This window comes from Falco biarmicus, chromosome 1 (genome assembly GCF_023638135.1).
Source record: "Falco biarmicus isolate bFalBia1 chromosome 1, bFalBia1.pri, whole genome shotgun sequence".
NCBI lineage: Eukaryota > Metazoa > Chordata > Aves > Falconiformes > Falconidae > Falco > Falco biarmicus.
Genome location: NC_079288.1, coordinates 11,914,221 through 11,939,046, shown reverse-complemented (window position 1 = coordinate 11,939,046; position 24,826 = coordinate 11,914,221). Strand labels below are relative to the sequence as shown.

Sequence of the window (24,826 nt, the reverse complement as noted above, 5' to 3'; positions counted from 1 at the left end):
CGGCGGGGGAGGGCGGGGGACGGGGAGGAGCCGGTCCCCGCGGGCGGCTCGGGGAGGCCGGGCCGCTCCCGCCCCTCAGCTGGGAGCCGCAGCCAGCCGGTGCGAGCTGCAGAGCCGAGCCGGAGCGGCGCAGCGCGCAGCCGGGCATGGGGTAGCCGCGCCGCCCGCCATGTAGCGAGCCCCGGGCGCTGCGCGCATCGCTCCGCGCCGCCTGCACCGCGTTCGCACCGGGCCGGGGGGTCGCGGCGTGGGGGGACCATGCGGAGCGCCCCGGCCGCCGGGCTCCTGCCGCTGCTCCTGGGGCTGCGGCTGCTGCTGGGCGGCGGTGCCGCGGCTCAGTACTCCAGCGACCTGTGCAACTGGAAGGGGAGGTGAGGAGAGACCCCACCGGGCTGGGGCGGGGGGGAGCGGGAGATGCCACCGCCGCCCCCACCCACCCCCGTCCCGTCGGGGGAAGAAGTTGGTGCCGAAAACAAAAGGGCGAGCCCTCCGGCTGCGGGACGGCACAGGGCGGGGGGCTCTGCCTCACTCCCGGCGGAGCCGGCCCCTCTCGGCGGGCTCACCGCGGGGCAGCGGCCCCGGGGCGGCGAGGGATGGAGGGGCCAGGGCGGGTCCGGCTCCCCCTGCCCGGCAGCGCGGTCGGTGGGCTGGGGAGAAGGAGGAGGAGGAGGGCGGTGCCGTGTCCGCCGCGGAGAAGTTTCTCCCTGCGACTGTCTTCCCCGCGGCCCCCGGCGCCCCGTTCCCGGCGCGAACCGCCCGTCGGACCGGGCAGGCTCGGGGCAGCCGCGGGGCCGCCCCCGGCCTCTCCCGCCGCCGCGGCCCGGGTGGATGCGCTGCGGGTACGATGCACCTGCGGGGCGCCCTCCCGCCCTCCCCGGGCACCCCTGAGGTGGTGGCGATGAGCCCCGGGGGTAGGGGCTGGCCCGGCGCCCTCGCTCCTGATTTATTGTAATTGCACCGGTTGTGAAACCTCTCCACTTCTCAAGTGTTTATCTCCCAAATTATCTTCCCTTTAATTGCTTATAATAAGTTTAACGTGTGTGGTTGGGTCTGTGACCTCCTCCGCTGGCTGCTCGTCGTTTTAAAAAAGCGACTGCTCGCGAGCAAGCGTTGCTGTGTCAGGCTTTGTGAACCTGCAGAGTAAAACGTTTTGACTCTAACGTTCAGCTCAGGTCTGATGTTCTTTAAAATAAAACGTTGGCCAGCTTCTGTCAGTAGGGTATTTTGGAGGAGGGAGAATTCAGGGTGGGGAAACAGCTGGACTGACTCTCAACATCATAATTTCTTAGCTGTTACTGTCTGAAACAAGCAGATGCTTGGGATTTACTTTTTTCTGAACTTTCTTGGCTATTGATGCGTAGTTAATTGCAGTGAATCCCCTTGAAGGAGAGTCTGCCTGATAGGGACCAAACGTATGAGTTTTGTGGCAAACTCCTAATTACATCATTTTGCTTTATCAACACCCCCAGCCCCCAAAGCTGTACCTGCTTTCATCCCTCAGCATCCAAGCTGCAGGCTGCATGGACCTTACTGCATGGTATGGTAACATGCTTTTTAAAACATGACTGACAAACCCCAGTAATTCCATCCTGTTTGGCTCTTATTTTTGTCCTGTTAGAGCAAGCAGTGACCACCCATGTCACCTGAGCAGGGCTGGAATAAGCAGTGCCTTGAGTATGCACTAAGGGGGTGATGCTTGGGAGGGTGGGGTGGGGGGGAAGTGAAATATAATTTCCTGTAACTGAGTTTGGGGTGAACTGGTGATGCAAGCTTGGACTCTCTTGCCTGTTGTTGCTCTGGTGAGCTTTGTGATGATGCTGTCAGGGGCACAGGGAAGGAAGAGATGCCTTCTTGCGCACACTGCTCAGCTTAGGTGCCTTCGCTGTGTGCGACTCCCAGAGTCCAGGTGGACAGGAGGCTTGAGAGGAGATGAAGTAATCCAGGCTGACTGTGGCCTTACTGGTAGCAAACAGTTGTCGGCAAAAATGCTGACAGTCCTAAGGCTGTTAAATATCATCTGCTTTGTCCTAAAAGACTAGCAGTTAAGAAGGAAAGAAAAGTAATTTGATGTACCAGTAAACACCATCTAATTAAATATTGCAGTGTGGATACTAATAGCTGTATGGGTCAGAAAGGATATTGTATGTGGAATATGGAATATAAGGTTTTGAAGTCATGTGATGTTTTTTACCCTAACTAACTATTTGTAAAAACCTATGAACTTAGCTGCCAAATAGTCTTTCTTCCCACAATGAAGTTCTAGGTTGTCTTGTGCTGGCAGATTTGAGAGTCCAGTCATCTCCTACAGTAAACCTGAAGATATTTTCTCACCTTTATCTACATGTCCATATTAAAATGCAACAATCTTAGAGGAAGAATATTTTGGGTATGACTCTTTTCATTAGCTTGTAGAGAAGTGACAAGCTTATATCCCTCAGTAGGGTGAAGAGCTTCAGTAGGGTTCCTGTAGATACCCTTCATGCTTCCAGGGAAATCTGATGCAATGCACAGCTTGACACCTGCAATTTAAGTATACTCAGTAGTCCATAGCAGCATCTTAATAAATAGCTTGGCAAAGAGCTTCCAGGAATGCTTTGTCCATAAGAAAGCAGAAAATTCACTCTGATGTGTGTTTGGTTATTAGTCTTGCTGTAACTTCGGGCTTCGTGCTGCAATGACCTTGATGCTTTGGGCAAAAGTGCCTCAGTGACATGCTGAGAATATGCTAGTCTGCTGGTTTTGGCTGTAGGCTGTAGGAGCGAGAATTCAGCTCTGATGTGGCTGCTTATGTCCATTGATCTTGTCCTCTGTACCAGTGGATGCTATGGGGAAGTCTCGATGCTCTCTAAAGTTTGTCATCTTTAATTAAGAACTCCAAGTTAGGAGCAGAAGTTCCCTGTCTTGGCTGAGGGGTGCTGGGAGGACATGGGGTACTTCCAGGGCTCTTCAGAGCACCTGTAATAGAATAAAGTGAACAGCTAAAGTAGATAGCGTGAATATTCCTCCCACTCCCTTTTTCTTTAAATAACACCTGTTGCACGTTGCAGCATAAAAGCTTACTGCAGTGATACCGTAATGGATCTTTCAGGGCAGGCATAGGGGGATGGCTGAAACCAGAAAGGGAGAAGAGTGAGGAGACAAACGCAGTGATTCAGGATGTCCTCATGGACTGGTATGAGGAAGTAGTACTTGTTGTAAAGTAGTCCCAATAAACAGCACAGATTTGAAAGGGAGGATGGATGGCTCCTCCGTCACTGTAACTATGAAACAGCTGCCCTATCTTCTTGCCGTATACTTAAAAAAACAAAACCAAAACTCAAATGAGCTTGAGGGAAAAAAAACACAAAAGGCTTCTGGACCTCCATTATTTTACAGACGTGGTGTGTCTGATGACTGGCTAGTGAGAACTAAACAATCTCTCAATGCGGTGACATGTCATTTTGACAGAAAGCAAAGTGACAGGTTTTACTGGATGAAGGTGGTTGCTGTTAAGTAATGTGAGCATGTATTTTGAAATCTGCTTAACTTTTGAGTCATCCTTTATTATAAGGCTTAATGTGTACAGGTACTTGTGCTTGATGTATCTGTCTAATGGCATCACTCTTGCCTGTGGGATATAATTGGCTTTCAGAAGATAATTTCAGAGTCCACCCTGTTTTTTGTTTGAACAGCATAAACGTTTGAACAAAATGAATGTTAAGGCTTTTTTCTCTGGCAGAAATTCACTGCCTCGGTGTTGTGGTGATCACTTGCAACAGCAGTTTCACTGCATGAGTTCAGAGTTTTGCCCCTGGTGTCTTCCCTCTGTTTAAGCACTCAGGATCCAGGGTGGAATTTGCCAGTGTAAGTCCTGCGAAACCTCTGCAGCTTGTTTTGATGTCTTGAATAGGAACAAGTGATGTGTTGAGGGTAGGTTTTTGCCCCTTAGCTGAGGGATAAGCTTTACACTCTTTAATGTTACTTATTCACTGCTTGCACATAAACAGACTTCTGTGTTTTCTGTTGAGTGGCATCATGTGCATGCTGTGGTGAAAACTGATTTTGTGGGCCAGATGTGGATTTACAGTCAACTTAAAATATCCCATTGCAAGTTAAGTTTCCTGGATGTGTTAAGTACTACTGAGTTTGAGAACAAGAGACTAAAGGTCAAAAACTTGTCCCTCTCTTCTCCTCATCTGTGTTCTTGATGTGGCTTTCAAGATTATTCAAAAGCACATGTTTGGAGGCACTATTGTTATTAAATATGACTTTTTTTTTTCTGAGCTTCCTCATGTAACCTCTATCAAGTGGGTCACACTGACACTCACAATAATGAGTCACGTCAACAGTAAATGCAAACCATATGTTTGGGGTTTCCCCCTCCCCCCTTCTTTTGCACATGGCTTCTTGTTACTTTCTAATGCTGACTTGAATTTAGACCCTGTTCAGCACCTGAATATAGCTTTAGGGTGGGTAGCTGTGTATTTGGAGGTTTCTGTTGAGAAACCAGAACTTCATGTCATTGTACTACACTAAAATATGTTTTTTGCCACAGATTTCCTGTGTAACCTCAGACGAATCACTTAATCGTTTTCTGTTATTTTCTCCCTGTCTTGGTTCATCTGCCTGCAAGTGGGAATGTTGTGCAGCTTCTCTACAGTGTGGTAAAGCAGACCCACGAGCTGCGTTGAAGGGTCTCATTTTTGGGTGGTGCTCTACAGGCATAGAGTAAAAGATGCTTATGTTTGGGAGCTAGGTACGCAAAGCGTAGGAGGAGGAACAAGCTTGGTGGTGAAGTGATTTGCTCATACATGCATAATAGGTTTGTGACAGGACAGGGACTGAGACCAGAGGATTTTTGCCTAATGGCCCAAATATTGCAACCAATAAACCAGGCTTCCCACAACTTTTTCTTTTAACTGGAGTGCCTACAGCACACAGGTAATATTAGTGCTTTGAGTCACTCTGGGTAAAGAACTTGTGGGGCTGGTCCAGCATCAGTGACAGGCAGCAAGAGCTGTTTAAAGCTGTCCTCAGTTTAGGACGTGGGCAAGCAAGTCACAGGGATTTACTAGTCATCCTGCTTTAGCATGGCAGTTTGCTCTCCTTTCACCAGCAGTTGGCCCTGGGATCCCCTTTCCCATCTCTGATCACTGCCTCTCAAAGTGGCTGTTGGGGTGTTAATTTTTGGGTAAATTTTGTGCTTGGTAAGGGGACAGGACTGACGGTGACCCTGTGCCCTAGCAATAGTAACTGGCCACGGGCTCTCTTTTTTGCTGAACACCCATGGCTGTGTGAATGCTTGTAGCCCATTGGAGCTGGGCAGTAAAGTGCTAAGTCAAGCTTAAACCTCATACTGGGGAGAAGTGGGGGAACAGGTACATAGCAAAGAAAGCAGCATAGTTCAGTGCTTCCCCAGCTGTGACTGGGGAGTGTACTGTCTTCTCTCCTCTCTGTACCTCCCAGTTTGGAGATCAGGGCTGCCCAGCTGGGCAGGGGGTATTGGTAGCATCCAGAGCATCCCTTTGCTCCAGGTCACAGGGCGAGCTTGGCATCCCTCCCAGTTTCAGATCCATTGGGAATATAGACTTGGAAGGGGAACAAAGTACTCTGAAAAAGGTGGAGTCTGATCTGTGAAGCTGGAGAACGTGCTGGTTTAAGCCACCAGGAAGGGAGTTCAAGCGTACGTGTTTTACTCTGTATGTGCCAAGTCATTTGCTACAGCTCAGGTGATGGGCAGTAACCGAGGCTGTAGTAATTTAATTGCTTTTGATCATGTGCTTATATCTTATTTAATTTTAAAGTCAATTGCTAGTGGTTTGACTTTTTCTTTCGGGAGATGATTTGAAATTGTCACATCATATTAAGAGACAAGCACTTCTGACCACCGTTGAACTGGATGGGCTAATACTCAATACTGCCTTAGGTTTCCTGCATTTGTTGATGTGGGTCTTTGAAGGTTTGAGGTTATGACAGTCACGTTACTAGCTCTGTCATTTCTCTAACTTTCTCTTTCTTTCTTCCCCCAGCGGCTTAACTCACGAGTCTCACAAGAAGGATGTTGAACAGGTCTACCTCCGCTGTTCTGAAGGGTCAATAGAGTGGATGTATCCCACGGGAGCACTCATAGTCAACCTGCGACCCAATACTTCACCTGCCTCTTACAAACATTTGACTGTTTGCATAAAGCCCTTCAAGGACTCTGCAGGAGCAAATATTTATTTGGAAAAAACTGGAGAACTGAAACTCTTGGTCCGAGATGGAGATCGCAGCCCCAGTAAAGTGTATTGCTTCAGCTATGATCAGGGGGGGCTGTTTGTTGAGGCCACTCCTCAGCAGGACATTAGCAGGAAGATTACAGGCTTCCAGTACGAACTGATGAGCAAGGGGATAGCATCGGATTTGCACACAGTTTCTGGTGAGTTCTGGGATATTGGTCATATTTTCACGTACTGTATTGGATGCATAACAGATGGCAGAATGAGCGAATGGGAAAGTGGTTGGGTCTGAATTTCATGTGCTTTTAAGGACATGTTTTATAAACAGGCTATTGCGGAAGAAGTTTTTTTTTTCTGTTTTCTTTTTTGTTGTTGTTGTTGTTTTTTGGAAGCTGGTAGCATAGGCTGAATTCCAGATGATTTGTTAAGGGCTACATTGTGGACGATTCTCCTCTTGCAGGCATGGGGTGAATCACAGGAGCTGGCTTTACCCTGCAGTGAACTCCAGTGTGAACTGGGCTTCTGAGCCTTGCTGTAACAGTTTTCTAACTACTTTTTAACTCAGTTTTTAAGACCCCGCTGCATGTTTTGAATAATAAACATTTAAACAAGGAGGAACTCCTTTTTCGTGGGTTTCTTTTTCCCCTCTGCAACTACTGCTACTTGCTGACCTAATTATTCCTTTTTTTTTTAAACAAGGAAAATGGTGTGTTCCTTCCTCAGCTCTGCTTATTACACTCCCTCGAGCATTACTGTGCCATGGCAGAGCTCTTCAGCACCATGACAATACTTTCACAGTGGCGGTGTTGTCTTCTCTCTCAACCATTATGAAAAGCAAGTTTTGTAGGGAGGAGTTTTACACCAAGGAAGACCTTGTAGGAAGGGGGAGTGGACAAACTGAAAGAGTTTACAAGCCTGTAAAGTCTGGTTCTAAATAGTCAGCTAAATACCATTTGGGAACAATAGCTCTAGGTGTAACCTAATTGTGCAAATCAATTAGTTTGAGAAGAAGAAAAACTAGCATTTGTAAAGGATGACGGGGGAAGGGGTAATTCTCTTTAGATAGGCGGTATCTGGTTTGGGCATCTCGTCCCTGCAGAATTGCCTCTAGCTTTTATCCCCCAAACCAAGGGAGATTTCCAGAACAGCCTGAGGAATAGCAGATCCAGGGTAGTTTGTCCCAGATGACTAGGGAGGTTTCAAGGTTCAGGTATTTGAAGTGGGGAGGCCGTGGTGACAACCAGATTTCTCCTTTGAAGTGGAAGAGCGCAGGCAGCCCTGCAGCAGGGTGAAGAGCCCTCACCGCACCCTTGAGATGGCGCAGGGTAAAAGCCGGTGTAAAGCCAGCCTCTGGCGCGGGGCGCAGGCTGTGTAGGTTCTGCAGCAGTGATGCCATATGCTTTGCCTGAGATGCTACTTGATAAGCAGTGGTGTGGCTAATTAAACTGCTGTATCATCTGGGCATTGCATCCCTTGTCCTTTTTTGGGATAAGCGGTTGCAGAACTTGAGTCCCAGCCTCTCCCCACCCCTGGCTGCCTTCCACAACAGGACTGTGGATTTATACGTTCGTATATTTGTGCATACTCGCCGCCCTGCTAGCGTTTAGATGTCGGCAGACCAATTCAGATGTGGCTTTTTTTTTTTTCTTCAGTACAGATCTTAGTTGGGCTGAGATGAACAGTTCTGAGCTCAGCGAGGTGGTAGCTGGCTGAGGGCTAATGCAGTGACCCCGCTAGCTGATAGATGGCGTGTTTGCCATTAAAACAAAAAACCTATAAACACAAATATTCAAATATTTACGTTGCCTTCTTTACTCTTCCCGTGTGTGCAGCTTGTAGCTTAGTATCGAGGGTTCTGCGTTTTAAGCAGACTTCTCTGCTTCTGCATTTTGCTGCAAAAAGAGTGCCTGCTGCAGAGCTGTTCTCCCAGTAAGATCGTTTCTGCAAAGATGAACATGCTGTGCAGAATGTTAGCTATGTAGTAAAATTCCATTGCAGAAAACATTAAATACATTGTTTAATCAGTTATTTTGAGAATGTTCCCAGATTCAGTGCTTCTTTCTTTGACAAGCTGTGAGGATGGAGGCACAGGCAGGCTAGTGATAAGTCACTTAAACTTACCAAGAAAACTCCTATACTTCCCCCCCCTCCACAAATAAAGTTGAAATTGCTTTTGCAAATAGTAAAGCAATATGCAAGAAATACTGCTTATCGCTGCTGCTTTCAGTTTGCACACAGATATGGTTTCTCCTGAGCTTTTCTAAAATCAAGAGGACTCACTGCTAGCATACTTTAACATCACAAGCCAGCACAAACTGCTGTGTTTTTAGAACTAAGTGCTCTTCGTTCCACATAAAATCTTGGAGATTTTTAAAGCTGATGGGAGTTTTTTTCAGAGACTTTCAGAAGTCAAACTGAGGACTGAATCCAATTACAGCCTTCCTCTTTGATAGGCATATTAAATCACTTTTTCTGTGACTGCTGTATTTTCAGCTGTAACAGACACTGGTTGAATTTCAGTGCTGTCTTCTGAAACAATGTGGTAGGCTATCAGCCTCAAGCTCCCAGTGTCTTGTTTGGACAGAAGCAGCTTTTTAATAGTTCATCAGCAGAGCCTTCAGGGCAAACTAGGAATCTCTATTGTATTTTAAATTATTTCTCTTGCCTTTTTTTGGATCCTCAGACTCTGGGGAGGGGCGTCGGGGGGTGAAAACATGATGAAAATGCCATACATGACTCTTTCCACTACTCAGTCAGATGAGCACTTTTATTCTCCTATAAATATCTATATGTCTGGGGAAACTGCCAAGTAGCTGCCTTGTGAGGCTTCTATAGAGCAATATATTTGGGGCTCTCTGCAGTTCGTGGACCTCCTTTCTTCTGGAGCTGCTTCTAGTTTTGCTGTGAAACCTCCAAAGAAATGCCCTTTACTGAGCTGTTTATTTGGAGGGGAAGTTTACAACCCATTGACTGAACTCACTGGTGACTTCTGCCTCCGAGAGGAGGCTCAGGCCGGAGGCAAGTGCTGACCTTAAAGGAGCTGAAAAATGGATTTAAGGTTCTGCATTTCTCTCCAACCACACTTCTGTCCCTTGGTTACGAACGTGGCTTATGGCGTTTTTTGGCTGTTGCACACTGGAAAAACGAGCTTGCTCAATCTTGGTTGCAGTTTGACGGAGTTCAGCCGAGTGGGCAGTGCTGTGAAGAGGTGACAAAGCTGTGAGCTGCTGCTGCGCAGGGGGCAGAGATGTGCTGGCAGAGCTGGGCAGAGGAAGCGTGAACTTCCTGGTCTCGCTTCGTGCCCAACGCTTCATCTGACAAGCACAAATATTGCGATGCTTTCTTACCGCTGTGGAGTGGGGGAGATGACTATCATTAAAGACCCAGGTGTGGGGCTCAGCAATCCAGCCCTTTCCTTGTGCAATAACTGCTCGCTAACAACTTCTCTTCACTTTCCCTAAATGGTGTTTGTTTCCTGGTGATAATTATTGTACTCTACCCTTGAGTTTACTCTCTCATCCTGACCTGGCATCCCAGCTCTGATTAAAGAGTGTAAGTCATCTGTTTAATACTTTAATGACCTGTTGTGTCCTCAGAGTCCTGACATTGCAGGGTGCATCAACAAATCAACAATGCTTGGCAGGGTGCCTGTGGTTTAATTAGAAAACCTCAAGTTTTATTAGTTTACAGTCATTCTTTCCCACTTAATCAGAGTCTAGCAAATAATTCAGTAGAAAACACACAGGTTCTGAATTGGCCTTTCCCTTTGGGAAGATTGAATGGCACACTGCAGTCTTTTCAGTTTTCCAGATTTTGGGGGTTTAACCCTTTTCTTGGCTCCGAGTCTGCCTTATCGCATTCTCTTAAGACTTCCCTAACTGTAGGAAGTATTGGTAGCATACTGATAGGTTTCATTCAGATTGCTGAAATTTGTATGGGAAGGTTTTTACTGTGATAGTGACAAGCAAAAAACCACGTTTCTGGAGGTTTGTAGTTTCTTAAGCTGGGAAGGGGAGCAAAGGCAAGCATGCCGCAGGTGCTTGTCACCATCTTATCTGAGTAGTCCCTAAGAAGGGTCACCTTGACAATCCAGACATCTTGATGGGTGTGTTCTCCTCTTGGTACCCAAAGTGATGGGTGACAGTGCTTTTGATTTCAGATTAGGTTTTGGGCTGGACCCCTACACAGTTCCCATCCACACTGATGGTCCATTACCTTCAGCTCAGGCTTGCAGTAGGGCTCTGAAGCCTTGGTGTGGTGTTTGCCCAGCTGAAGAACTGAGGCACTGTGACATTTTGGCCCAAGGCCATTTGGGAAGCAGCAGAACTTGTTTAAGTTGTTGAATTCTGTTGATTCTAATCTTTTCTGCTTGTGCTGGAAGAAAATATCTTTTCTGCTTGTGCTGAAAGAAAGCACCCTGGGTATCGGCTGTACTGCCTGTGCTGTCAAATAGGTGGAGATTTTGGCAAAAGTGGGTTTTGGCCATATAGTTTCTAAGAAGTTGTCTGAAGGTGATGATCCACATGAGCTTCTTGGCTCTAGTGGAGTGTGTTCCTGGCCTAGGTCTGCCTTGCACCGCAGCAAGCTGCTTGGGTTAAATTCCTAGGAAAAGTGTGAAAGGCCCTTGAGAGTCATTTGATTTTGAAGTTCTTCAGCTTCTGCTCAACTAGTTTGAAACAAGAATCTGTGGGTTCGACCCAACGTTTTGGAGAGGAACTTCTATCCTCTTCCCCCCTCCCGCCAAATGACCTTTATTGTGTTACCTAAAGACTGTTTCAAGAGTGTCGCATCAGAGCTCTGGATCGTGCTTTATGTAAGCTGGGTAGTTTGCTTTTCCCATTGCACATTCATTCATAGGGATGCCTGTAATGTGGTTGTTAGAGCTCAGAAGGTAAATTGAAAGCCCTTTCATTACCCACCCGCTTTTGTGTAGTAAAGAAGTCAAACTTTAACACAAATGTCCCTTTATCTTGATGGCATCTACCAAGTTAGTGCAGGTTCTTTTATACGTTTTCTTTATTAATGCTGGGTACCTGGCTGAGAATATTAATAGATAGGAGGTACGGCACTCAAGTGGGTGTCTGAAAAACAAGGCAAAACTGGATAAATCTAGTTAACTAATTAAGAACAGTGTTCAGCTATTTCCTGTATGCTGTTAATTCATTGGCCTGAGAAAAAGAGCTTGGAAATTAAGAGAGCTCATAAGTATTTGGGCTATGCCGGTGTTTCTACTAACATAATGGCTTTTTGAAGCACCCCTCTTAACTTTTGATCTTTAATGCAGTTTGGGTTTGGCAGAGGTGGGGCACTAATCTGCCATACCTGCAGGTATTCTGCCAGGTGTCATTGCAGCTCGTAGGCTCCTGATCTCAAGCTTTCCTCTGGTTGCTCCCAAACATACAATTTATTTTCTTTTTCTTTCTTGGAGACTGAATATGCTGGAGCAGGGGATATGCTGGTGTATTTTTCATGTCTTGTTGGAGTGGAAGCATTCTTGCTTTGTGTCCCAGAGGCCGGAGGGCAGGAGGCTGTGGCTGGCATGTCCGCCCTCGGCCAAGGGCTTTGCGATGTGGAGATGGGGGTCAGTCCCCGCAGCACTCATCTCATCGCTGCCGTTGGCAGAAGAGGTGATGGAAGGAGGCACTTGGAACACTTAAACTGAAAGTCCCCATGACTTTTATGCTTAGTGCAGGTTCTGCTTGAGTCGTTGTGCCCATCCGAGATGCTGGCACCCCGCTGCGTGGTTGGGGGAGAGCACAGCTGTGTGCCGCAGGCTGGCAGGGGTCTGTATCCCAAAACACCCCATGAGATCAGGAAAATGGCTTGCTTTGTAGTCCTTCCTCCCGCTTTTTGCACAGGATAAAAGCCTCATACCTCTTAGGCTTAAGCTGTGTTAGGGGAAAAAAAGCAAGTGTGATCTGGTTTGATTTGCTCAGAACTGGTATCGCACTTCTGCCATCAGGGCCTGCTGGCGAAATGCACAGCAAGTGGCAAAGTCGAGGGGTCTGCTCTGTAAGTCCGAGTACACGTTGTCTGGGTGCCCCGTGAGGGAGGCTCACTGCTGCAGCTGAAGCTTTGCTGCTGTTCGGTATACTTTTTCACTCTCTAAAAGGTCAGCAGCAAGTTTTAAGAGAAAACCACCAGAAAACAACCTTTAATGCTGTTGTTCCAAATGCACATCAGTTATTGGCCTTATAAAGGACCATTTTGACGCTGCTGCTTTAGGATATGTTGTTTTCTGAGTAGTTTTTTGTGTGCTCACCTTCCTTGCAGGGAGGTCTTCCATAGGCACTTTCACATCTTTTCCCCATAGTAAACGATCACACAAAACTAGATACAAGTAACTTGGTATGTATTTGAACAAACGCATCTTAAGGTGGTTTTTGAGGGCACATCACTGAACTGGGTGTCATGGGTCAACATCTGAATTGATCAGGCTGGCTGCTGTGTAACAGAGCCTGGAGTGGTGTTCGTTTTGGGGAGCTAGAAACCTGCTCTAATTATTCACGTGCCTGGAGTGGTCAGATTTGCAATGGGTGATTGATGGGGAGTGAGAGTTTGAGAGCAAAGTTTTTGAGTTTCTTCCCGTGTGTGAAATGATTCCAAAGTGCAGTCCTGATGCTCGGGGCGTGCACAGGCTCTTAGTGTTCTTAAATTGAGCAAGGGTGATCTTTCGGGGATCTGAGCCCGAGTAAGGTGAAACATGTTGAATTGAGAAGTCTTCACCTAAAAAAAACCCCAAACCCAAACCAAAATTGGAGGGACGCCCTAATTTAATCTCTCCTTCCCCGAAGAAAATGAGTTTGACAGCAGTCTCCTCTGGCCCTGCTTGTCCTTTGATGTTGCCAGGACAGTAGTTGGTTTTGCGGTGGGCAAGGGAGGTGACAATGGAGCTGCAATGATAAATACACAGCTGCAGGGGAGAGGGGGTAAGAAAATAGCTTATTTTTGCTAGACTGGCCACAAATGCCGTTAGTTTATTTCCCAACTCAGTGGGCAGTCAAAACCAATAAGCAGTCAGGTGTATTGTCCGGGCAGCTGGGGCTCTGCTCTGCGCTGACCTCTGTGTACCGCGGCAGCTCGTCCCCAAACAGAGCTGCAATCCAGCCGAGTTGCTTGGCAGTCCTTAATAATGCTCTGTGCTTGCTCTGCAAAACTGTTTAGGTTGCTAATTCCAGAGGCTGTAGTTAAAGAAGGGATGGGAGGGTGGGGGAATCGCATTCCTCTTCCCACCCCCCACCTTCCCGAAGGAATAAGGAACTTACTGAAACATGGGCCAAATTTTTCCTGTGTTAGGGCCTTGATTTGCACAACAGAGAATCTCTTTGGCCTTAATCTGCTGGAGAAGCCAGGGAATATGTAATATTGCACAGCTACTTGGAAGTTACCCCTGGATCCAAAGCTGTGATACGTGAAATCTGACCTTGGGAGGCTTAATTCTGGGTCAGAAAAGCTGCCACCGTGTGATGCACAGCTCGGATCCAGCATTAGCTTCTGCTGCTAGTTGGAATTTGTGGAAGGATGTTTTTTGGTATGGGTTGTGTGGGCATCTCCTTGGGTATCTTTTTGCACTGCTCTGACCCCTGTGTGGGGTTTGGCCATCGATCCTGCAACAGGTATTAACTCTGGTGTTTGCCCGTGTCTGTTCTGGAGCGAAGCCCTGCTGCTGGGAGATCTGTAGGGATCCTTAGTGCTGGGAGATGCACGTGGAGCCTGGCCTGTCTTTCCACTGCCTTAACCCCCCTGCCGAATAATTCCTGTTCATAGAGAATGCACCTCTACCCCACCAGAGCTATTAGTAGCTTTACACCAGCTTCATCTATGTGTAAGTGGATGTGAGAAATTTAAGGGGGAAAAAAAAAAAAAGGAAAAGTCCAAGCTTATGTAGAACCAGGTGAATGACCTTAATATGACAAATAAATGTGTGTTGCTAGGTAAGAAAGGGTGTATGTATCTTAAAGCTTTTCCTGTTACAAATGGAAAACCTTAAGTAACTTTTTCTTGGGTTAACTGGGCAATGTTATGGCATTGAGGATCTGACTGCATGGGATTTAGCCCTTCCACAGTCCTCCTCAAGAACAGGCTGATCAAATAAACATGGTTTTAAAATGAAAAGTGGCCTTGTTCCTTCAAAGCTCTCCCACATACAAAAAGAATTTGATTTCTTCTTGAAGAAGGACCTGTGTGGATGTGAGTGCACATATGCTACCTTTTTTCTTTTTTTTCTTCGCGGCCCCCCCCCCCCCCTTTTTTTTTTTTAAGGCTCACTTAATCTTTGATCTGTCATTACTCCACTCTTAGGGTTTAACTTTAACCAGCCACTTGTTACTTAATTCTATTGCCCTGCTCCACGGGCGGCATTGATGGGACCGGCCGAGGAGGAGGGTGGCGGGCAGGAGGGAAGGCTCTGTGTTGTGCTCCTGGTGGGTTTCCAGCCTGGTGGTGGGTGCTGGCTCCCACCTTCCCTACGGCCTTGGCAAGGAAGCAGGGGGGGCTGTGGCACCAGGGCTGCACGCCCGGCTGCGCAGCTTCCCCAGGGCACAGGAGGAAAAACCACCTGACTTTTTCATTTTCTGCCTTGCAAGCACTGTATGATATGTCAGCTGAGTGTTTCGTTAGCTGTCAGGGACAAAACCAAACAAGACATCAAAACTTTCTTTATAACTTCATGTTTTCCTAGAGCTGATCAGTGCGTGCTTTTACAAGGCTTTGGAATGACATTTTCTTTAGAAGAAAAAAGATATTTTAGGAGGGGATGAGCCAAGCTATAAATCTTTGTGGGTTTTGAGTCAGTAGAAATATTTGTTTTGGTCCTGTGCTGCCGGGTGGTGGCTGGGCAGCGTGGAGGTGTGATGCTGCAGCTGCTCTGGTGGGGCAGCCAGGAGAGAGGTCCTGCCCCAGCTGCAGGGTCAGATTGGGGGAGCCCCTCATCCGTCCGGGGACACCTCTGCCTCCCAGCAACTTGGCCATCATCGCACCTGCCCAGTGCCCCTCGTTCCTAATCTCCCTTGGGCAACAGCGGTAGGTTACAGGAAGGAGGGAGGTATTTTCTGTGAGATAAACAAATAGCTATATATTTTTAATGGGTTTATATTGGTGTCTTGTGCGTATACAGCAGGAGGAATCCCTGGCAGTTACCTTGCGGCCTGCTTTTCTCTTTAATTGCAGTTAGGAAGGGAAGGGAGAAAGCAAAGGAATGGCAGGTGATGGCAAATGCTGCTCGGACGGAAATGTGGGCTAGTGCAGTTCCAGAGATGCTTCTTGTTTGCTGGGCTCATCTCTCTTCGGCTGCAGTTCAGACAGAAGGAATCTAACTGAAAATCTGATCTGCTGGGGAGGGCTTTTTGGACACGATAAATTGCAGACTTGATTGTAACTGAGGACTTTTATAGCGCTGGTGATGCAACGGGTAAGTGTAGGAGCTGGGCTGGGAGCTGGCACCCATCCTGTTACCATTACGTCACCGTGCACCCCAGCGCCGGGGTTTGCCACGGCAGTGTGGGAGCCCCGAGCCCAGCCCCGTGCCCCGAGCACTGCCCCGCGGTCTGAGGGTGCAGAGGGTTGGGGAGTGATGGAGGCTGAACTGCGCCCCTTGGCCGCATACAGCAGGGGGGGTCAGGGAAGGGAGGGAGATGGTGTTTGGGACAGGCATTATTTTTTCCCGAGGAGCAATTGACAGCCCAGAGGAGGTGGGACAGAAAGAAGTGTCTGAAAGATACGACGCTTCTCATAATTTCTCCTGGATTGATGCAACTTGTGCATTGGCCTGGATATAGAGTTTAACAGTGTTTAATACTGCTTGAATAAAAACTGCTCTGTGGGGTTTTTTTTTTCATTCCTTTTTTTTTTTTTTTAGTTTTCAAACAAATGGCTGTTTGTGTTTCAAGCTGACCTTTCAGCTCATTTGTTAGAATGGGTGCTGCATCTTGGAACAGCAAAAAGGCATTGACTCTGCAATCCCAGAGGATCCTTACGTGCTCTGTAGCTGCTGAGCCAAGTTTCATTTTGAAAGCTGTTGCAAATGGAGCTTGCCTAGTACCAAATCTCTTTCTCGTCCTGTTTACATAAATAGTATTCTTTGGTTCTGAAGGACTTTAATACCCTCTTGGAAGACATTTCTGTGAAAAGATACATTTCTGGTTCGTGGTTTCTTGTCTTAACATTTCTCAGAACACAAAGGTCATCACATCTCTAATGGTGAGGTTTACAATATGCTTTTTTTATTCTTTCTTTGCAGGAAGGAAGTGGTATTAGCTCAACTCTCTTGGCACGACCCATGCCACAGCATATGAGAGTCTGCATCTCATTAAACTTATTTGCAGGTTTAAATTGTTCTTGGCCAGTGTCTGTATTTTCCAAATTACTTCTGGAAACTTGTGCATATGTGCGAGTTGAACTGAATGTTAGAAACGAGCTAAGGCAAGGAACTGGAGGTGACACGTCTTTTTCTGAGGAGGTAAAATCACAAGTATCCCTGCTTTATGTAAATAAGTCAGAGGAGAATCTCCATTGCAACATCATGGTTTTGGTCCAGCTGCTGAATCACCATCTTGCCCTGTACCAAATCTTGGCTGTGTTTTGGCTACAGATGAAGGGAGTCTTTGAGTTTTGTGTCTTTGCTCATGATCCTTGTTCTGAGCTGCCTTTTCTGCTCAGCACAGGGGCTCAGATTAACTTTCTAGCAAATATGGGGATGAATTCTTCTGCCTTCAGAAACTCTCTCAGTATGTTACTCGTAGCACTAACCTATTCATCGAAGCAGCACAATCCCTTTGGATCCTGTGTCCAAGGCTTATTGCACCAAGTGGCTGGGAGCAGCACCAGTCCAGCGCTTGTGTTTGTTCCCTGACTTGGTGTTTTCCTACATACTGGAAAAAGTGCAGTGCTTGCAGAAAACCTTGTAACTCTATCCCATCCAAAGACAGGAAAACCTTGTAAAACAAAAGAGTGATGAGAGAGCTCCTCTGTGTGTTGTGACTGGGTGTCATAACTTCTAGCCCAGCTGTGGAGATGCTCTGTGTCATCTGGCCACGTTTTCCCTCTCTGCGTGGCTGCAGAGTTAAATGCAGGTGTGCTGGATGCAGCGCTGCTGGCCTGAGCTCCCAGCTAGCGTGTGCATTTTACACTTGAGATGTGCTGGCGTGCAGATGCATTGATGTAGTTTAGATGGTGTTTTGGTGTGGGGGTTGTGAGTGTTTTGAGGTTGAATGTTATTTTGGCGTGCTCAGGAAGAGCTTTCTGAGGGGGTGAGGAAAGTTGAAGATGTATCTAGAAAGGAGATGACTAGTCAGAGCCTGGTAAACCAGGGTGGTTGTTGCCTCCATGGCGAAGCAGCAGGTCTTTTTGTTTGGGACTTGAGCTGTGAGAGGTTTGTTCCATGGCAGAAGCGTTGCCTCTTCAGAGAGGAAGCCTAGGCAAACTCAGGAAGAAGTAATTACAACAATTCTACTTTTTAATTAGTCAAAGCAAGATCAGGGCAAGATTATTTTTTTTTCTTGCTCATAGGATGTTAGCCCTCAACCTCTTGTCTCCCAGCTAAATCACCGATACCATCATCAGTTGAGAAGTAGTCATTTCTGCTTAGGATTCAGAAAAATGACTGAGAAATGCACAGTCATTGGAGAAACCGCATCTATTTTTATAACCTGCTCTCGGAAGTCTGTACTCCCTGTTTCCAGGAAGGACACTCATCCTATGATGCCCTTTCCAGTACAGTTGCAATTACAGAGCTGCCAGCAAGAATTTGAAGGGTGTGGGTGGTTTTTTTGTTCCATATGAACTGATGTTGATGTCAGGCTGAGAGCTTTCATCTGGGGGATGCTCTGCTGGGGCCCCTACACTGGTCCAGCCTGAGGTGCTGCAGTACGGGCTTAGCTTAAACCAACCTGGGCTGCAGCAAGACCCGTTTGAATGTCTTCTGCTGAACGTGCAAGAGGAAAGGCTACTGGTTTTAATCAAAAGATTTAAACCTAGAACTAACAGAAAATAATGCTCCAACCCTGCCTGGGCCTCCTCGGGAGCTTTTGATACTTAAAAGGTCTGATTGCTCTTCAAAGGCTTATTCAGAAATACTGACGTGTGGGTGATGTGTGCCACGGAAACTGGAAGAGTAGATCAACCAGCTCGATGTTTCCCTCCCCCGCCATCCACACCTCTACCGCACTGCACGCGTATACAAGCTTCTTAATAAAACCAAAGGGTATTCCTCGGTAAAGCGGTTTTCTGCAATTACTTTGTGTTAAACGTTTTCACTTCTGCTTAAAGGGTGTTTCTTTTCCTGTGCGTGCTGCCGGAGCAGCGATGTGTGCTCAGCAGAGCCTGCCCTGAGCTGTGGGGTGGACGGGGAAGGTCTTGTGGGCTCAGCAAGAGGAACTTTGGGACCAACAGTGGGTAGAGACCTGCAGCCTGCTTCATCTGGTCTTTGTGATAGCTGTGAGGTGGTGGAGTGGGTTGAGAAGATTTGGGGCAGCCAGAAGAGACTTCTTACATATAGGTTGGAGGCTGGTTTTGGGGTAAGGGAAGGTCAGTGGGACCCACAGGTGGCTGTTGAAACACAAATATTTCAGAAGAAGGTCAGGCCCATTCAGGTGGTTTCTGTGCCACCCGCAGCTGGAGGCAGCACGTCTCCCTTTGGATGCATCCTGCCGAGAGCCACCATCCTAAACCGTGGTGGTGGCTCTTCAGATGTCTCCCGTCTCCTATTTTCAGAGGATAGAAGGGTTGTGTGCAAAAGTCTCAGACCAAAGGAGGAAGGACTGGAGGAGTGTGAGTGCTGAGAAAGGGTGGCAACACCTGCCCGCACCTACTGGAGGCAGGAGAGACTCACCATCCATCGCGGCACTGAAGGTGTGCTGAGATCCATCTCCAGTGCAGGAGGGGATCCTCACCAGACAGCTCACTCCCTGGTGCTGGCTGGGCTGGGGACCTTCTGGAGCTCATGGCACCTCCTTGGGGCACGTCCCTCTCTCCCTGAGCATTTCTGCCTCCCCGCGGAGAGGACCAGCAACGTGTTTGACAAAGCTGTTGGCCAACAAGTGCAGTCTATTGTTAGTATCCCCACGTCCTCCTCGGTAACATCAGGTTCAGAGGGCAAATCGCTCAAAGCAGCTGGGACATGACTGCTGGCTTGTGAGGAATGATGTAATTACATCTCCCTCTGCGGGGAGGTGAATAGAGAGGCCTTGGGAGGCACTGGGCTGGGGGGGTGGAGGGAGAGGGCTGCCTCAGGTTACTTCAGGTCAGGATACTGTCAAAATCCATCAAAGGCATTCCCAGGAGAGTCGGCAGCCCGACATGCACAATGCAGGCTTTATGCCACCGGCGGTGGAGTTGAGTTATAGGCATCTGGGCTTTAGAGGGCTTCAATAAAACGTTGCTTTTTTCTCTTTTTTTTTTTTTCTTTTTTTTTTTTCACCCTTCCCCTGCTGCTGTGTGAATTAAGGCTCTTTGGCTTATCGAGTTTAAAGGAATTAGAGCAGCTGACGTTGATATTGTTGTTGATGCAAGTTCATAGACTTGCTTTTGGAAGCAAGAACCTGGGCAGCCCTCGAGACATCCCCAGGGAGCCGGGCGGCCGGCAAACACAGCCAGCTTGTTTAGTAGCTGGGCCCAGAAAATGAACATCTTCACCTGCTGTGCCTGAGTGAAGTGCTTGCTTTGGTTTTCTTTTTTTAGTTAGAAGGATGCTTCACATTTTAGCCTGAGGTGTCCGGAGGAGAACACCTGCCGCCCACTCCCGCAGGGAATGAGCGCTGGGCAGCTAAAATCACTAACGTGCGGCATAAACACGCACATTCCTCAATGGCTCTGGCTCAAAAGAAAGTGTAGGCATTGCCTCCTCCTAAGGATTTCTTTTCTTTTATGAGACGGTATAGGAATGAAGCTTTGGTTGTAGCGAGCGAATGTTATTTGCTTTGTAATGGTCCATTTACCTCGGCAGTAATCCTTCACGACTCGCTTTCCATCTGTGCTGGCATACCTTGTTTTTGCCACTTGCAAGATGTATTTGATACTCTGTGAATGCAGATGTGGGAGTTGTTCCACAGAAGAGGATTTCTGTTCTTCATATGTCTGGTATTGCAGGGATGGGTGGTGGTAAATGGTTGTTAAATAAGCTTGCATGCCACCAAACTGCTGTGAGTCAGCATGGATCTGAAGTAGGCTTTAAGTAATGATCTAGTGTGAGCAATGCTGAGCGCTTTTAATTTCCTTTTGAGTTTAAAAAGGATGCAGGATTTTGCCAAGAGTCCACAATTAAATTTATTTCATTCCGTGTATACATGGAGATTTGTTCATTTGATTTATTATAGTGTCAGTGTATTTAAATGGAAGGAACCACTTTTAAAGTATTTTGTTTTTCATCTTTAATGCTGCTGCTTGTGTTGCACTCCTTTCAAGAGCAAAAATGGCTTAGTCATTTTGGTTTATTTCAATTTTCTGATGGGGTTGGATGAACTACAGAGATGTCTGGTCTAAACCAAGACTGTTTTCACTCAGACTTGAAGAGGCTGAGATGCCTTTTTATTATTAGATTTTTGCAGAGCAAAATATCTGAAATCCAGTGTCTGAAATCCAGCTGTGGATTTTGAGGCTGCCCATTAGCTGTGCTGCACTGTAGAGCTGCTGTCCCCGTGAAGATGCTGTAGCATTCACGCAGGTTTGCAGGTTCCCCCCGTTCGGTTGATCTGACTCAGGTGCTGATGTGGGCAGAGAGGGGCTGGGGCAGAGGGGCACCTGCCCTGCGGGAGTGTGGTAGGTGCCATGAATGAAATGACTCCGTTGTAGGATGTTACGTGACTATTGTAATTTTGTCAGATGAAACTTGGATGTTTGGTCTAGCCACTAATCAAAATCTCTTGAGTCTAAAAATTAAAATATCCTTAGACTGAATTTATTATAGTACTCCAGTTACGTCCAAGCTTTGGCTGGCTCTGTGTTTCTCATGACATTAAACAGTTTCCAAACTTTCCCCAAAAAAGAGAGCTGAAATGGTACGTGGGGGGAAGAAGGGCAGTAGAGGCTGACTCCTTTCTGAGGGCCCTGGAGGCATTCAGACTCGCCTAAAGAGAAATGCCCGACTATTCCAGATGCTTTAACAAAACTATTTTGCCTGTTCCTTGTGTCTTCTTTTGGAGCTTTTTAACCTTCTTGAATGATTCCTTCAAACATCCCTACCCAGAAATGTGCATTTTACATTCTCTTTAATCCTATTAAACAGCGTGTTACACTGTGTATTAATCATCTGACTGGAGCAAATCTGGTGGATTTGGTTCAATAATCCTCCTTTCTGGATCACTGCCTTTCTGGGACCTTGGAAAAAATAAGAGATTTGCCATGTCTTATGTTAAAGAATGGCTTGTGCTCTCTGACGGAGGAAGGCTAATAGCTGCACACTGGAGGCACGAGCTACGCGTTGTTTAGTTTAAATCTACTTCTTGGTGCAATGGATAAACTTCTCCGGGCAGCGGGTGGGGGTGAGAGGAAGGGTGTGACTATTTGGGAATCTGGTAACCAAGTGTTTTCAGATGTTGAGGTTCAAAAACTAAATGTTTTGGGGTGGGGAGGAGTGGAGTAGCTTCAGCTTGGGGTTTGGTCGTGGGCTGTGTGGTGAGGATGCTGTAGCTCCAGTGCTTCGCCGTGTCTCTGGTGTGAGCCCTGCTCTGCTGTAGCCTCTGCGTGAGTCCAGGCAGCGCAGCACACCTGATGGGTTCTCGTTTTTTCTGACTGATGTGAAAGAGCCGCTTCCAGATGGCATCGAGTGAAGGATGCGGGCTCTGATCCTCAGCTGCCAGTGGACAGGCATAGCATCGCTGGGCAGGGCAGACCCTGACAGTAAGCAAATTCCTGAGCTCAACAGGGTATTATAGAAACATCTGTACGGCAACTACAATACCTTCTCCTCAGAAATAGCTGGCTGAGTACAAAGAGGAGCCACATTCTTGCATTGATTAGATTAGTGCAGATACCCAAACGTTTCCAGCAGTACAGGAAATGGTCTTTGTGCTGCTTGAGCTCTAACAGATACCAGCTCCACTTTCCGCTTTGCCTTGACGCCCTCAAACACATGCGCTGGGTTTTTTTTCCTCCCCTCTTTGCCTCTCCCACTCTGTAACCTCCTGGATCTTTGATGTGGTGATAGACTAAATGGCTGTGAAATAGCCCGACAACACTTGATAGAAATTGTAAGAAAGAAGCTTTGCCATCAGAGTTGAAAAGGCACATGATCTTCAAAGCCTTAGAGAGCTTTGAATTTACAGCAGAGCACTCTGCAAATGCACCCAGTATCAAAATATATTTTGCGTAAGCGCAGCGAGTGTGTGGGGTGTGTGCTAGATAATATATCCCAGCAGGAGTGTTAAAGAGATCCATATTCCTCCTTCAGTACAAACATCTCGTGGGGACTAGGTTAGCCTCCACGTCTGGTAGCCTTATTGATGCCTGACAGGTCTTTGGACCATGCGTACGCGTGCGTTTGGTTAATTCTGATACTGCTGTGTTTATTTACTCTTGTCTGGTCCTTCGCTAATTCTGACCCTTTCTCTCCAGCTCCCTGCCGACCATGCAGTGACACAGAGGTCCTCTTGGCTGTCTGCACTAGTGATTTTGGTGAGTTGTTGCTTTGCTTCCCCCGTCCCTTCTCCCCCCGGTAGCTCGCTTGAATGTGACATCCATAAACACAACACCGATGGACACTACTTACACTTGGCAACTTCCACCAGCAGTAGATGTAGCCTGAAGGGGCTGTGTGTGTGACTGGGGGAGGAGGACACGGTGTGAAGGACCAAACCCCTGTGCCCAGCGGGCACTTCCCCAGGGTGGACAGAGAATGACCCAGCAACCACAAGTCCAAAGACTTGCATGCATCTAGGAGGGATCTTCACTTGCTGCCCTAAAATGGACAGTTGATGAAAGACCAAAAGTTTCAATAATTCTCCATGCTTCCCCTTTTAAAGGGGAAATTGATATTAGTTGGTATCTGTAATGGCAGAAGAACAGAAAGTACATTGTCAAGGAACATGAAGCACGTTCATAACATTCTCATTAGAACTCTTCATCATGATTGATGCTGTTTTTCTGATGTAATTATTTTTGTGTTTAAATTTAATACATGGGTGTCCTTTGCTGGACAGGTTACAAATATAAACTGTAAAAAACGCAAGTACATACGGGAGGTTACTGATACATAAAGTTAACTCTGAAAATAACAAAGGGCCAAAACTGGGGCTGGTGTAGTGACACCGGTGCCCCCTGAACTGCCTGGCTGCAGGGGGCTGAGTTGGGACCTGGTTCTTCCAGAGGGGTTTGGGGTAATTCGTCCTTACGTCCTTTTTCTGTTCCCAGTGATCAGAGGCTCCATTCAAGATGTAACGAACGAGGCAGAAGAGCAAGAATCCATCATTCACGTCGGTGTCAACAAACTGTACAGGCAGAAGAGCAAAGTCTTTCAGCTCACTGGGGAGAGTGGGAACTGGCGAGGACAAATAAAGACCCTGCTGGAGTGTGGGGTGAAACCAGGAGATGGAGACTTCCTTTTCACGGGACGCATGCACTTTGGGGAGGCCAGGTTAGGCTGTGCCCCTCGTTTTAAAGACTTCCAAAGGATGTACAAAGAGGCAAAAGACAAAGGGCTGAACCCATGTGAAATTGGCCCAGATTGAAATCCCCTGTCTGGCTGAAGATTGCTTTTAGCGTTTGGCCGGGAATATTTCCTGGCTGCGGTGAAAACTGAACAAAAATGTTAACTGAGAGCATGGACAGATCTGGAGCACAGGCTGAGACCCCGCAGGACACGTCTGCAGCCTGCGGCGCTGTTAGACTAATGGAAGCAACAGAGGTACGAGCTCAGAAGGCTGCCAAGTGAGCAAGGCTGGGTTTTTAACCAATCTTGTCCTTATGAATTAAGTTATTATATTTTTTTAGTGACTTCCTTAGGAAAACAAAGAAAACTCTCATGTCTTAATAAAAAACCCAAATGAAAGCCAACATGCCTTTGTATCTTTTTAATACTAATTTTTAAAAATGTCTTAAGCTGATGTAGCATTTGGTATGGCGTATTCTGTATAAATGGCCGAGAATGTGATAGAGCATGGTAAAACATCTTAACATTGATGCTTTGTAAAAAGCTTGGTGTACAATTCAAAGTTGTTTCTTATGACAGAAATTTATGGAGCCAAACTCTTGTGTGTGTGTGTGCTTTTTTTTTTTTTTTTTATTTTATTTGAAAGAATGTACAGTCACTGCCTGCAATTTTTTGTCCAGGCTGGTAAATTCTTTCCATTCCAGAGAAATAAAGGTCCCTGGATTTGACACATGCTGTTTAAAATCTTGGGTTTTTTTCTTCTCCATAAGGCTGATCTCAGCTAGTCCAGATGTGCTCATAGATCAATTCTGGGCTGCTCCTCACTTATTTTGTGGCTTCTCTGAGCAGAAACAGTTCCTGTGAGGCATCGGGAACCGCAGTGTTTTTCAAAGGGGAAGCGGTAGCTATTTTTGGAGATTTGTAGACACGTGTCCAGGCAAGGCTCTAAGTGTTCTTCTCTCTGATGCCTATGGGGTTATTTTGGGAACAGCTCCAAAGAGCAGGCTGCCCCTTCGTGTTCAGCTTGAAGCTTTTAATTGTGCTGGCTGGT

At 47.0% G+C, this 24,826-nt stretch overlaps 1 protein-coding gene across 1 annotated transcript; it reads left to right on the top strand.

Annotated features, from left to right (window-relative positions):
* The first annotated feature begins 77 nt into the window (after positions 1–77).
* METRNL (meteorin like, glial cell differentiation regulator) lies at positions 78–24,503 on the top strand. Its single transcript, XM_056323551.1, has 4 exons — positions 78–371; positions 6,009–6,397; positions 22,743–22,802; positions 23,538–24,503. Exons 1-4 carry the CDS (start codon positions 259–261, stop codon positions 23,852–23,854), a joined length of 879 nt encoding a protein of 292 aa, XP_056179526.1. The 5' UTR covers positions 78–258; the 3' UTR covers positions 23,855–24,503.
* The last annotated feature ends 323 nt before the right edge of the window (positions 24,504–24,826 follow it).